The following is a 15,720-nucleotide window of genomic DNA, read 5'->3' on the forward strand; positions in this document are numbered from 1 at the left end:
ATTACTGTAGACCAAAGAGGAGGTCTTCAGCTTCCATACAAAAAATTTTTAGCATGCGCACATTGAGTTGTAACACAGAAGAGTCTAAATCGCCCACAATAGCTTTGTCACTGTGAATGGGGAACTTGCAGGATCACCAGGTAATTACTACCAAAACATGGACTTTTAATAGAGACAAACCGCACATAATCAGATATGCTCACATCTTAAAATAGCATTAATCCCAAAAACAAGCATTGATTATATTGCAGCTTACTAATTGTTCGATGTGGTGGCTGCGTTTGTTTTCTTTTTTAAACTTTTACTTTCACCTGATGATCCAGTTAGTAAGTCTGTTGTTCTTACAAATCACAAGCTGTCTTGCAGTTGTAGCAGTTAGAGGGTTTAAACAAATCATTTAACACTGACAGTGGTGCTTGCAGTGGTCAGCTTTTATATATTTATGTAAAATCTTTACAACCCCCCACCCCAAAAAAATTGCTGCTATAGCTGCTTATAAAGTGTGAGCTATAGAAATCTGCTAGTACATCTAACACTTCCCTCCCCTGGACTGAAAATGCTGCTGTCCAAAGGTGTACCTTCATCCTGAGTGGTGGCACTCATAATACAGGAAGTGTGTTACTGGCCAGATCAGCAGGTGAAAACAGAGGGAAAAAAAAAAGCCTAAAAAAAGAAAATTAATGCAGCCACCACATCTGATAATTGGAAAGCTACACTATATATTACATTTTTGGTTTGGAGTTTAAAATAGATTAAAGCGGAATTTCACCCTAAAAATGATTTTTTGCTTGTCCGCTTGCTTTAAAGTACCTGAAAAAGAATTGGATAATGACAATTTTTTTTATTTTCACGTACCGTGTTTTTAATGCAAATATACTTACCTTCCTTCCTCTTCCTCCCTCTGCGGACACGGCCGCCGACGTCACTTCCTCCTTCGCATTGCGTCCTGGGAGATGAGCGTCATCAATCCCAGGATGCAATGGGAACGGCCGGCCGCTATTTAGAATGCCGATCGCAATCTACAGCACATGCGCGAGATTGTGATCGGCATTCTGGGTAGCCAGTTCCAGGAAGAAGGACACAGCGGCTTCAGAGGCCCACAATGGAGATGGCCGCGCTCTGCAATCAATTTTAGAGGTAAGTATTTATCTTTCTTTGTTTACTGCAATGACCTGTAATGTGGGGGGTTAGTGTTAGGGTAATTAGGGATAGATTAGGATTGGGGGGTATTTTTATCTAAAAAAAGTTGTATGTTGCCGGTGTTCCGTGAGAATAACCTACCCCGTGAGAAATGCCTACCCTCGTCACTTCCTGTCAGTTCCTGCTGAGCCGCTCCCCATTGCGCATGCTCACAGCTGAACCCGCGTCATACATCAGCTGTTGGAGAGCACATCCCACACTTCCACTGCGCATGCCCAATCTCTGCTCCAGGAATTAAAGCGGCTATATATATATATATAGTTATAGAAGCGGCTGCCAGCGTCTCAGCGGTTTGTGACGTACCCTGAGAGGAAGTGACGAGGGTAGGCATTTCTCACGGGGTAGGTTATTCTCACGGAACACTGGAACTCCGCTTTAAAGTTCTAGGTTTAAACCTTTATTAAATAATGTTAAATAAGCATTAAAATAGAAATGTGGGCTTGGATAGAGAATACCCCCTGCAGTCTTAAAAGGTTTTTCTTTTTTCAGCTTTAACCAGAAATATTTTTCTGAAGACCCACAAATTTTCTTCTGACTTGTGTCTGATTTTGTCTTAAAAAATGCCCTTCTCTTAATTGGCTGTGTATTTTCTTGGTGGAATTTTGCTATCTTCTTATTGATTTTTTTATTTGTCTTTTTGTATTTACTTAGGGCAGTTAGGAAAGTGCTTGCATAGCTGTCTGGCTTTTTCTGAACAAAGTTGTCTTCTCTGTCCATCAAGTATTCTTTGAAGATCTAGCTGTTCTCTGACTTGTTTACAAAGCACCATATGCCACTACAACCACTCAAAACATGAATCAGCTCTGTAATTGCAAGTCTTGACTGCTTGAGGTTGATTCATAGGAAGAAAAGATTCCATCCTCTCTTTCAGTTTACCACTACGGCAAAGTGAACCTTTGTTGTGTATGTAATTAAACTGATTTTAACAAATATTTCAACTTGTGTGAAGCAAGAAATGATACTCATGAATTTAGAATTGTTTATCTGTCAGACCAAACTGTGATATGCTCTGGCATCTGTGTTGTTGTTGCTCATTTATTAAAACTAAAGTTTAATCTGCTTATATTTTGCCGTTCAGCCACCAACATTCTAGTGACCTTTTTTAGTGACATAATCACTGGGTCTCTGTGCTTCTCTATGCAATGCCGGCAGGTCATTCTGGTGGTAAGGGCTAGAAGGGTGCTATACATTGTAACCTAAAACCATTATAGCACCCTAGTTGGTACCCCCTCACAAGAGCCTGAAGCCCTGATGTAAGAAGTAAGCTGGCTCTTAGAAGCTGGTATTCAAGTATCAGACTGCCCTGAGGTGTGTCACATAAGCAGATTACATTTGCATACAGACCTCCTCATGTAATGCTTAGCCTCCATTATTGAAAGAATTGATTCAATGAAGTGGCAGGAGAGGGATAGGAAAGTGGATCTTCACTGTATCTGAGCAACACAAACCAAAAACTCAATTTACTTCATTTTTAATACTCAAAACAAACTCCCTCACCCATCCATATCTCCATGCTTTTTTGTTGAGACATCAATTTGAACCCCCCCTAGTGTTTGTGGCTGTGGCGATGTTGAGAAGGGGCATCTGATTAATATAGCACAAGGGTCTTCAAACTATGGCCCTCCAGTTGTTCAGGAACTAAACCTTCATGCCTTGTCATGTGTGTGAATGTCAGTTTTACAATACCTCATGGAATGTATAGTTCCACAACAAAAAAAGAACGACAATTTTGCAAAAATAACAATATTTTTCACATTTTTTTTTATATGAAATTCCCCAAAAAAAATTTAGAAATCAAAATTTTTTAACATTTTTGGCCAATTTGTTTTCTGCTACATATGCTTGGTAAAAAAAAAAAAATCACAATAAGCGTATTTTGATTGGTTTGCGCAAAAGTTATTGTGTTTACTAACTAAGGGAAAGATTTTTGTCATTTTTGTTTTTTTTAACGAGTAATGGCGGCGATCTGCGATTTTTTTTTTTTTTTTTTGCGGGACTGCGACATTGCGGCGGACAGATCGGACCCTTGACTGACATTTTTAACACTTTTGGGGGTACCAGTGACATTACTACAGTAATCAGTGCTATACATATGCACTGTTACTGTAAAAATGACACTGGCAGGGAAGGGGTTAACTTTATTGGGGAAGGAGGGGTTAAGTGTGTCCCTAGGGGCGTGTTCCTAACTGTGCAGGGATGTGGCTTTACATGTATCAGCAGAGATCTACGGTCCTACATAGCAGGACCGTTAGATCTGTGCTGTTAAACAGGAAAGAATGACAGGCGGCTTTGTTTACATTAGCCGCCTGCCTTTCTCCCTTCACAGCGGACGATCGCGAGTGACCGGCGGACATCGGGTTCTGCCGGTCACACGCGCTGACTTGTTAGTGAACAAGCCGAGGCGGGAGCGCGCCTCCGGCGGTGCGCGCCCGCCCGCTATTGGCTCACAGGCTAGTGAAGTACCGATACGTCACTTTGCCTGGCCGGGGCTGACCGCTGCAGTATATGTACTTGCGGCGGTCGGCAAGCGGTTAAGTATGCATACAAGAGGGTGTGCTTAGCTGTGAAAACCCCTCCTGAAGACTCCTAGGATGTATGACATTATTTGCCCAGGCATACAAATCAGGAAGTAACTGAAAACCTGTAAAAAAAAAAAAAAAAAAATTTAAAAATGGTAAATATGATGTACCTTTTTTATCTTGGTACTAATGCTAGCAGCATGATGATTAAATATAGTCCATGTTTATTGAGATTGTGAAGTTCCACTCTAAAAATGGGGAGGAAGGTTTTAGATGAGTGGTTCCCAAACTTAGTCCTCAGGTCTCCCTAACAAGTCATGTTTTCATGATTTCCTTCACATTACACTGGTGCTTTAAATCTGGGTCAATTGCTTGGCACGTATTACAGCTATTTTAGTTAAGGGAAGCTCCCAAAATTTGGCCTGTTGAGGGTACTTGAAGACTTGAAGAGGTTGGGAACATCTGTTCTAGCCAGGAAATGAGGCAGGATTCTATCGGACTTTCTGCAGCTTTTAATGCACACTGTGGGAAGCTCAGAAAGCCTGCAGGAAAGACTGAAGTGCTGCTTTAAAGTTTAAGTTCTTGTTTTGTTAAAAAAAATAGTGCACATCATTTTGCAGGTTCCATCTGGGCGGAGCGGATCCCCCACCAGCTGTGAGAGGAGAGCTCTATCGGTGGGTGGATAGGAGCATGTTACACCCTAAATATGGGTGTAACATGTAATATGCTCCTAAGGGTGAACTTATCCTTTAATCTTTTTAATCAGCAGTAATATGAAGAAAAAGCTGCACTCTAATGATACCACTACAGTTATGTTCATGTAACTGACTACCGGATGTCCCTGCCTGTGGCCACTCCCCTCTGAAGAGTTTCACCCCTATTGAGCTTAATCCTAGAGATGGGGTGGCCTAGAAGGGGGGTAACGTACATACAGCTGATAATTAAAACAATCAATAAACGTTAAACCGAGCCATTAATGGATAACTACATAAATAGAATCCAGAAAAGGAGATCGGCACAAAAAGAGTTGGCAAATGCCAAAATGTGCGGACTGGCCTAAAATGAAAAAAATAAGTATGCAAGGTATATAAGTATATAAAGATATCAGTGTGACCACACTCGGGCACCATCCACCATGTTGCCCCCTACGAAACTATCCATCCACAAAACCTTCAAGTATTACCATAATTGGAACTTATAGGAAAATCCTTATCCCAAGATTTATATAGGAAGGATTTCATTTACAAGTTACATTATAAAAATGGATACTAGAAATACAGAATTACAGCAGAAAATTATGAGCAGATATGTACTGCATATGCTTTTAGTTTTTTTTTATTTTGCTCTGACATTTTCTTTACCACAATGGACTGAACCCATCTTGTGAAACTAATAGTCTAAAATCCTTGTAACCATTATACAAGTACAGAAGCTACATTAAACATTTGACAGGAGTTACTATTGTTGGTTCCAAACCTTACTAGATACATTCTCTTTTCCTCCTTGGACTAGGAATGTTTAACCCTTTTGCTTTCAGTGAGGTAAGGCTTACATCATAAAAGAAATGTTCCAGCTGGCCAGGTCAGTTAAAAGCAGTAATAAACCCAGAAGCAAACAATATATTGCAGCTTACCAATTCTTAGATGTGATGGCCGCATTTTTGTTTCTTTTTTAGGCTTTGTATTCTCCTATTTTCATTCAGTCAGCAAGTCTGTTGCTTTTCACAGACTCAAGCTCTCTAACAAAATGTATCGGTTTCAGTCAGATCTTGTTTGTTCATGCAAAAAAAAAAGTTACTGTAACCGATTATAAAGTTTGAGCTGGAGTTTGGCTACAATGTGTTAGTGCATCTAAATCTGCTAAAACATTTACCACTGCCCTCCTTCTCAGACTGACAATGCTGCTGTCTGCAGTGCCTCCTGTTCTCATTCCTCCAGAGCGCTGTCTCAGTAATACAGTAGATGTGTTACTGGCCACCAAATCACCAGATGAAAACCGAGGGGGGGGGGGGAGCCAAAGAAAAGAAAATGAATTCAGCCACCACATCTAGCTCATGGTAAACTGCAATATAATACATTTTTGGTTTTGGGTTTAATACTGCATTAAGCTGGGTACACCCTGTCAGCGCACACCCACTAACAGATTTCTGTATCTAAACAAGCCAGATGGATTCAGGTATCCCACCCCCACCGCCGGGACATTGTATTCTGACAGCAGGGACTCTCAGCTCTCAGAATACACTGATCAGTGCTGCAGCAGATTGGCTGCAAGCCACTGATCAAAGCAGGTTTTCCAGTAGTCCCACTTGACAGAAGCTGATCTAACAATCGGTTTCTGTGGATCAGGGAGGGCAACACATCAATTGAAATTCAGCTGGTCCCTGCTGTACCGGACACATTTCAATCTGTGTGTACCCAGCTTAGTCCCTGTATGCTTGAGATTCCCATCTGCTATAAGTTCATGGTCACTTCAGCAGGGAAAGTTGTACTGCACTGAGCTGGAAGGATCAAAAGACAAGGGGATGTGGTGCACAACAGGAGGGATGATAGTATGTTCAGGATAGAGAGCTTAGGGGTCAGTAAACATGTCTTTTATGTTTACCAACACCTTCTTTCTTGAATGAACACAATGATCGATCAGTACTGGCACTCCTGTGTTCATTTATAACCAAAGCGACGGTAAGCACTAGCTGCGTGTTTCCTATTACTTTGGTTTGTGGCTGACCACAGGAAGAGCTGAGTGTTCAGCACTTCCTGTGTACAGTTTAGCGAGTGCAGGGTTGCAGAGGAGATGTAGATTGAGATTATCTTTCTCTGTCTCAAAACTGAAATATCAAGGGTCTATCTTGGCAAAAAGAAAATAAATAAGACCTAGTTTACACAGCCACAAAGGGTAGTACAGAGCCCAGAAGGGACATAGTTCTGCGCCCAAGAGTCACAGGTGTTTGCGGGTAGCAGCCTGTAGAAATCAGTGACGGGCTTAAGGACTCCATGGCTCTAGGCATGTAGTCGCATATCTGAGCAGTTGCATATGTACAAGGATGAATGTACAGTTACATGCGTAGCAACTACAGTGTCTGTCAGCCTGTCATGTATAGTTTGCTGCTCATAGCTGTATGTAAACACCTGAGTCCTGGGTGTAAACATACACTCCTGATGTTGTGCAGTCCTTTGTGGCTATGTACATGAGGCTTAAAGCACCTGTTCTGTGCAACAACACACTAAGCGGGCTTGCGTTATGGTAAACCCATGAAAGCTGGTGTACGTTGTGCACATGTGCTGCAGTACCTTGCATCTTTTATTGAAATTACATTCATTTAACTCACTGTGTGGTGCAATGTGTTGCTGTGGATTGTAACGCGCTGCATTCAAATGTACATCTCCATCATTTTATCACATTGTACATACAGGTCCTTCTCAAAAAAATTAGCATATTGTGATAAAGTTCATTATTTTCTGTAATGTACTGATAAACATTAGACTTTCATATATTTTAGATTCATTACACACAACTGAAGTAGTGCAAGCCTTTTATTGTTTTAATATTGATGATTTTTGGCATACAGCTCATGAAAAACCAAAATTCCTATCTCAAAAAATTAGCATATCATGAAAAGGTTCTCTAAACGAGCTATTAACCTAATCATCTGAATCAACTAACTCTAAACACCTGCAAAAGATTCCTGAGGCTTTTAAAAACTCCCAGCCTGGTTCATTACTCAAAACTGCAATCCTGGGTAAGACTGCCGACCTGACTGCTGTCCAGAAGGCCATCATTGACACCCTCAAGCAAGAGGGTTAGACACAGAAAGAAATTTCTGAACGAATAGGCTGTTCCCAGAGTGCTGTATCAAGGCACCTCAGTGGGAAGTCTGTGGGAAGGAAAAAGTGTGGCAGAAAACGCTGCACAACGAGAAGAGGTGACCGGACCCTGAGGAAGATTGTGGAGAAGGACCGATTCCAGACCTTGGGGGACCTGCGGAAGCAGTGGACTGAGTCTGGAGTAGAAACATCTAGAGCCACCGTGTACAGGCGTGTGCAGGAAATGGGCTACAGGTGCCGCATTCCCCAGGTCAAGCCACTTTTGAACCAGAAACAGCGGCAGAAGCGCCTGACCTGGGCTACAGAGAAGCAGCACTGACTGTTGCTCAGTGGTCCAAAGTACTTTTTTCGGATGAAAGCAAATTTTGCATGTCATTCGGAAATCAAATGCCAGAGTCTGGATGAAGACTGGGGAGAGGGAAATGCCAAAATGCCTGAAGTCCAGTGTCAAGTACCCACAGTCAGTGATGGTCTGGGGTGCCATGTCAGCTGCTGGTGTTGGTCCACTGTGTTTTATCAAGGGCAGGTTTCTTTGTAATTCTATGGTTCCTGTTCTCTTAGAAAAGAGTGATCTGGCCACCTGTGGTTACAAATGGAGCTCAGGGCAGGTTGCCAGAAGGGTTAATAATATGTTCAATATAACTTTAAAAAAGTGCAGTTTGTTAAAAATTCCATAAAAAGTTATGAATTGTGTCCCAAAGATGTTCCTACACAGAGCAGTTATGGCAATCAGAGGTCATTTGGATGTACAGTATCTGTGGCTTCTGATTCAGGTACAATGCTACATCTGTAAATTAAAGCATTTCAAAACCCCAAAACAGTGAATTCCTTTTTTACTTTTTTATTTTCTTTTTTTTTTTTTTTTTACTTTATTTTCACCTCATAACCCTGTTAATCCCTTTCTCCAAAAGCCTCTAAGAGAGTCTTACTGATGAAGGTGGGCTTCTCGATCATGTGACTGATGTGATTGGCTGTCACAGTTGCCATGTGTCGAGACTGGCACCCTCAGCATAAAAGGGCAGTTCTCCATAGACACATATAGTAGGTGCAGCAGCTGGGTGGTAAGGCCTTTTCTACTGCTGCATCAATGGGATTGGGTTAATTACACACTTCCTCTTCTACTATGGCTATGCTCACTCTTCCATTGTAGCTGTGCAGGGTGCCACAGTTGTCAACCTAGGATGCCCTTTTAATTATGAATACTAATCTCTTCCTTTTTTTTTTTTTTTTTTTGTTCTCTCCATTACATGGAGAGCAGTTCAGTTTACAGACCACTGCATTTCTAGCAAGATTAACAGGGATTTTCTGTTCTGGCAGAAAATGTTTCTAGAAACCGCAAAATCATGGAAAACAAATTAAGGAAAAAGACTGATAAGCTGCAAAATATTATAGTTTTGCTGTTGGGTTTAGATATCCTTTAATTGCTTTTATGCAGAACTTGATATACTGTTCAAACATTATGAAATGGCTACCTTTTTTTAAGATCGGTTCATCTGATAGTCAGGCTCGTTAACAAGATCTGCAGGTTCACAACCAATTTTTAAGAGACACAATGACCAGTTTTTAGCTATCTTCTGTCTTTGCTATGGTTGTTGACAGTATACATTTTAAAATTACAATGTATAATAAAAGTTTTGCTCCATTGATATTACTTAATACTCTTTAATAAGGTCATTACAAAGGTCCTGTTATAGGCTTGTCATGTTTTCAATAACATTGGTTTTCACCTTCTGTTTCCATCACAGTCATAATTTTAACCATTATTATTGTAATTTACTGCTCATTTATACAGAATACATTTTGTGGTGCAGCTGGACCATCTGGTGAATTATTTATTACATATAACATTTTCCATCTGCAAAATACTATCTCCGCAAAATAATAACTTCACTATACAATATAGTATCTATTAATCTTATACTATGTACTGTGTTGTAGGTTTTCAGAGAACAGTTGCCATAGCAGATTCAAACTACAACTGGTTCTATGGTCCAGAGAGTCAGTTGGTATTTTTGGATAAATTTGTTCTGAGAAATGGAAGTGGAAATTGGTTGGCTGAACAAATCCAAGCCAACAGAGTGCAAGAAGGACCAGGGACACCTGCCAAAGGACAGCGTTGGTGCACTTTGCACACAGAGTTTCTTTGGTAAGAAGACAAATCATGGAAGCTGTAACATCAGCCTTCTACATGTTATTGAATAGGGCACTAAAAAAATATTTAATATATGCCTATGTACATCTTATCGGCAGAGGGCTTATATCTACCCCATTGTTTCTGCTCTGTTTATTCAGTACCCTTGCTAAAAGTCATGATCAAAACTTCTGGTTAGAGTTATTATACTTTAATACTTTATTTGGTTTGATTCAAGTTTTTATTTTATGGCACTTTTTTAGGTTTTCAGGCGCTATTAACAACTTGAGCTCCAAAAGGTTTTACGCCTTCACGACAAGGTCATATTTTGTTATTCGGCACTGCGCTACTTTAATTGGCAATTGCATACATTAAATTTATATCATTTTTTTCCCACACAAATAGAGCCTTCTTTTAGTGGTTTTTGATCACCGCTGTGTTTTTTTATTATATAAACAAAAAAAGACTAAAAATTTTGGGGGGAAAAAAAACAATATTTTTAACTTTCTGCTATAAAACCTATCCAATAAAATCAAATTTCTTCATAAATTTATACCAAAATGTATTGTGCTACATGTCTTTGGTAAAATTAAAATCCTAATAAGCGCATAATTATTGGATTGCATGAACCTTATAGCATTTACAAACAATAGGGAGGGAAAAGTATTTAATCCCCTGCTGATTTTGTACGTTTTCCCACTGACAAAGAAATGATCAGTCTATAATTTTAATGGTAGGTTTATTTTAACAGTGAGAGACAGAATATGAACAAAAATATCCAGAAAAACGCATTTAAAAAAAGTTATGAATTGATTTGCATTTTAATGAGTGAAACATGACTTGGTGGCAAAACCCTTGTTGGCAATCACAGAGGTCAGCGGTTTCTTGTAGTTGGCCACCAGGTTTTCACACAACCTAGGAGGGATTTTGTCCCACTCTTTGCAGATCTTCTCCAAGTCATTAAGGTTTTGAGGCTGAGGTTTGGTAACTCAAACCTTTAGCTCTCTCCACATATTTTCTTGGGGATTAAGATCTAGAGACTGGCTAGGCCACTCCAGGACCTTAATGTGCTTCTTCTTGAGCCACTCCTTTGTTGCCTTGGCCATGTGTTGTGGGTCAATGTCATGCTGGAATACCCATCCACGACCCATTTTCAATGCCCTGGCTGAGGAAAGGGGGTTCTCACCCAAGATTTTACGGTACATGGCCCCATCCATCGTTCCTTTGATGCGGTGAAGTTGTCCTGTCCCCTTAGCAGAAAAACACCCTCCAAAGCATAATGTTTCCACCTCCACATTTGACGCCGGGGATGGTGTTCTTGGGGGTCATAGGCAGCATTCCTCCTCCAAACACGGTGAGTTGGGGCCAAAGAGCTCGATTTTTGGTCCCATCTGACCACGACACTTTAACCCAGTTCTTCTTTGAATCATTCAGATGTTCATTTGCAAACTTCAGATGGGCCTGTACATGTGCTTTCTTGAGCACGGGGACCTTGCGAGCGCTGCAGGATTTCAGTCCTTTACAGCGTAGTGTGTTACCAATTGTTTTCTTGGTGACTATGGTCCCAGCTGCCTTGAGATCATTGACAAGATTCTCCCATGTAGTTCTGGACTGATTCCTCACCGTTCTCATGATTATTGAAACTCCACGAAGTGAGATCTTGCATGGAGCCCCATGCAAGAGAGATTGACAGTTATTTTATGTTTTCTTCCATTTGCGAATAATCGCACCAACTGTTACCCTCTCACCAAGCTGCTTGGCGATTGTCTTGTAGCACATTTAAGCCTTGTGTAGGTTTAGAATCTTGTCCCTGACATCCTTGGAAAGCTCTTTGGTCTTGGCCATGGTGGATTGATTGGAATCTGATCAAATCCTTTTTTTCTTCACTGCACATACTGGGCTTTTTTTTTTTATTTTTTAATACTAGTAAGAGCGATGATCAGTGACTTATAGTGGGGCTGTGTTAGTGCGGCGGGAAATCTGACACTTTGTGGGAACTGGCTAATTGACACTGACATCACCTAATACAGTGATCAGTGATAATACTATACTGGGAAGTGGCTAACATCTAGAGTAATCAAGGGGTTAAAGTGTTACTAAACCCACAACCGTAATATCAGTCTGTATATGCAGTAAGGCATGCTTGTTATGCTCACTGTGGAACCTAAGAGTCTTTTTACACAATGTGCAGGATTAACCTGTTTGATCTTGTCTTCTCTGATCTTCCCCTTCTTCCACTGTCCCCAATCCATCTCCAGATAGGACAGAGTTTTGGCATCATTCTGCACATGCTCAGTTTGGTGTGTATTGCTAGAGAGTTTTTTTTTCTTGGGAGGGTGCATGTGATCGGTACAGGGCCAGTCTGCATTGTGTAGACAGAGGGTCGGGGGTCCTGCTGCCTCATAGGACAGTCAGAAGAAAATAAACTCCTCCTACAAGCTTTAACCAGTACTAGTCCAGACACTGATAGAAGCCAAAAGACTGATATAAACTGCTGACGAGAAAAGGTATTTAGCCTGTTTATATTTACCAAAATTGTATTTCCATGTTCTGTACTGTGGGAGACCAGATAATGTGAATGCAGGGCCCTGGGTTTAGTTATTGTTTAATTGTGTGCTTAACAATGTGTATTGTGTGCTGATTTTTACTAAAGAACTCTGTTTCTTATCCAGAGAGATTGTCCCTCTGTATAGAGCTTGGTGTTGATTGTCAACACACGGCTCTGGGCTGTGATTGGACAGCAATGATTCATGGCCTGGACCTTCTGACTAAGTCCCACTGTGTTCAATCACAGTGTAATCACAGTGTGGTGCCTGTACGAGCCACCTGTCCACAGTATATGAACAGCAGTGGGTCAGCAAGCGGTTAGGTAATAGAAGGAAAGGGTAAACCAGTAGCAACCAAAACTTGTAAAATCTTACGCAAATTAAAATGATGAATAATTTTTAAATTTAGTAAAATGTCTCTTATCTTTTTACCTTTAGGTATGATGCTTCATTGACACCTACACCCCCACCAGACTTTGGGACCCCACAATTGCATGTTTTTGAAGACTGGGGAGTAGTGACCTATGGGAGCTCTTTACCTGCAGAGATCAACAGGCCATTTATTTCTTTCAAATCAGGAAAACTTGGAGGACGTGCAATATTTGACATTGTTCACAAAAACAAATACCAAGATTGGGTGAAGGGATGGAGGAACTTCAATGCTGGCCATGAGCACCCAGACCAAAATTCATTTACATTTGCTCCTAACGGATTTCCATTTATAACGGAGGCATTATATGGACCAAAATATACCTTTTTAAATAACGTCCTTATGTTTTCACCATCGGAGTCAGAAAGCTGCTTTGCTCCTTGGGAAGGACAAGTGACTGAGGACTGTACTTCAAAGTGGCTAAAATATAAGCAAGGGGAAGCAGCTGACTCTCATGGAAGGGTGATGGCAGCAATGGAGAAAAAAGGAGTTGTTTTCATCAGGGGTGAAGGTGTGTCGGCCTACAGCCCTAAACTGAAATTAAAAAGTGTTCAAAGAAATCTAGTTTTACTCCATCCACAGCTTCTGCTACTTGTTGACCATATACACTTGGATCATAGTAGCACAGTAGATGCAACTTCTACTTTTTTCCACAATGTAGACTTGCCTTTTGAGGAAACCTCTATTGATGGTGTCCATGGGGCAATACTTAGGCACAGGGAAAATATTTATAAAATGTACTGGATGGATGACACTGGCTTGAGTGAAAAAGCTGTCATCACATCAATAAACTACCCCCAGGGTTACCCTTATAATGGAACTAATTATGTGAATGTCACAACCCATCTCAGGAAACCAATCACACGTTCAATATATCTTTTAATTGGACCTTCTATTGATGTTGAAAGCTTCAGTGTTCATGGAGATTATCAGCAAGTGGACGTGTTCCTTGCAACTAGTGACCATGCTTATGCTGTCTACCTCTTTACAGGAGATACTCCAAGTCAGTCAGTCTATGCTAAAATAGTTGCAGACAGACAAAAGATTGTATTTGATAAAACCTCATCCATCAAAAGTTTTTCTCCCCCTGAGGTTAAGGATTATGTCAAAGTCGTGGAGCAAAACCTTCAGCACTTCAAACCTGTTTTTCAACAAATGGAAAAAGAGATCTTGTCACATGTAAAAAATACTGCCAGTTTTAGGAAGACTGCTGAAAGGTTACTGAGGTTTTCAGATAAAAGGAATACAGAGGAGGCAGTTGAAAAGCTATTTGCCATATCTCAACAGCAGAAGCAACAGGGTAAGATCACAAGAACAAGAAAGGGAGCCAGGAACTATAAATTTATCAATGCTGTTCCTGATCTATTTGCCCAAATAGAGGTAAATGAAAAGCAAACACGGCTGAAAGCTATGGCATTGGCTCAAAGTGAAGTTCCAGTCAATGAGGATGAAGAAATGAAAGATCTATTGGACTTTGTGGATAAACCATCAGTTAGACAAAAGTCTGGTTCTTACAGCAGATATGGTCCCCATCACACGTTGACTACACATTATAATGGGGCTGTATCCATATCTGCTTCCTATACTAGATTATTTTTAATCTTAAACATTGCCATTTTTATAGTTCTTTTGGCATTACAGTTATCCCGATTTCTAAAGACTAAGAATATGCATAGAAAAAGATGTCTTTATGCCATACTCTCTATTGACTGTTGCATTTTACTTTGGTTGTACTCGTCTTGTTATCAATCGCAGTGTTAAAGTTAGACAAACTCTCATCAGTCTTTACCCTATGCCAAAACTAAACTTGTCTGCTGTGCTGTGAAAGTGGAATGTCCTCCTCTATATACCCCTGACTGGCTCATTATTTTTGTATGTTTCATAAAGGGAAAAGCACTAAGGATATAAAAAGACTTTTATAATACTGTACAATTGAGACTGGAAATAATTAATGGAGGATTAAAGTGTTTGTTTTTTTTTTTTTCCAAGTTCCCTAAATAAATATATGAAATTCTGTTCATAAGTACATTAAGTTGATATTTAATAATATGAGGAAGCTTTTTTTTTTTTCCCATACATTTTGTTTTCAATTTAGTTGATGACTAACATACTGTGCTTAGTAGAAAGGAAAATTCCCCTGAGTTTGGGACTTTTTAGGCACAAATTTTGAAACCAATTCAGCAATGTATGCAAAAAATGATAATGTTTAAGTGACAAAAATATAATGTAAACAATAAAATCACAGGCAGTAAAAAAGCAAGAATAAAACCAGAGACGGATTGTAACCATGTAGATAACAGGAACCTGAGCCCGATATATTTCGGAAAATAACTTTTTCCTTTCTCCAAGGGCGGTTCTCTTTAGAGGTGCTCTGACAACAGAATAATAGCATAATTACAACACTATACATCATGACAGCAATTCTTTTTGCATTTTAAATATCATGTGTATATAGGCAGCGTTGTACAGATATATAGATCATTTCACATTAATTTATATGTTTATACATATGTCTATGTTGAAAAGAGACACTTACATGGTTATCCTTGCAGTATAATATATTGCCTGTTGAACAAGTTAAAAGCAAGCTGGTTCACCGTGTTTCTGGATCCGCATTGTTATTTCATATATCCCGTAGGGTCATGTATATGACCTATAAGTTGGATTAAACCTGATCATAGGATATAAATGAACCCCCGTGCCTCCAAATCAATATGGCCACCTGAAGTCCCAAAAGGATTGGACACCAAAACACTGACAAGATGGGCCAACTAAAGAAAAAGATGTATGAAATAGAAGGGACATATCAGTCATAGGGTATAATTTGGCTAAAAAATATTTTGTTTTGTGGATGGAGGTCACCAATGGGATCCGATGGGGTCCATCAGTAAAAAAGTCATAATTACCTGTACGGCAGAAAGGGGAAATGCCACAGCGGTATGCCAGCACACTCCGGACTGCACAAAGGCTATATTGGATGTGTGTGTCATTTATATAGTACCTTAGATTTGGTGAAATGGTCTGCAGCTGGTGTCCATAGTACGGGGCTTCCTGGATCACAGACGCCAGGACC

General features: G+C 40.1%; 1 protein-coding gene across 2 annotated transcripts in view; it reads left to right on the forward strand.

Annotated features, from left to right (window-relative positions):
• Nucleotides 1-14,625, forward strand: part of DSE (dermatan sulfate epimerase) — a 116,869-nt gene extending 102,244 nt beyond the window's left edge. For both annotated transcript variants that reach the window (XM_082249563.1, XM_082249564.1), the window contains exons 5-6: nt 9,479-9,686; nt 12,656-14,625. In XM_082249563.1, coding sequence (XP_082105689.1) covers nt 9,479-9,686; nt 12,656-14,408 — 1,961 coding nt within the window. In that variant the 3' untranslated portion in view covers nt 14,409-14,625. The remainder of the gene's footprint in view (nt 1-9,478; nt 9,687-12,655) is intronic.
• Nucleotides 14,626-15,720: the final 1,095 nt, after the last annotated feature.

The sequence above is a fragment of the Pelophylax lessonae genome (genome assembly GCF_965119305.1).
Source record: "Pelophylax lessonae genome assembly, chromosome: 3".
Taxonomy (NCBI): Eukaryota; Metazoa; Chordata; class Amphibia; order Anura; family Ranidae; genus Pelophylax; species Pelophylax lessonae.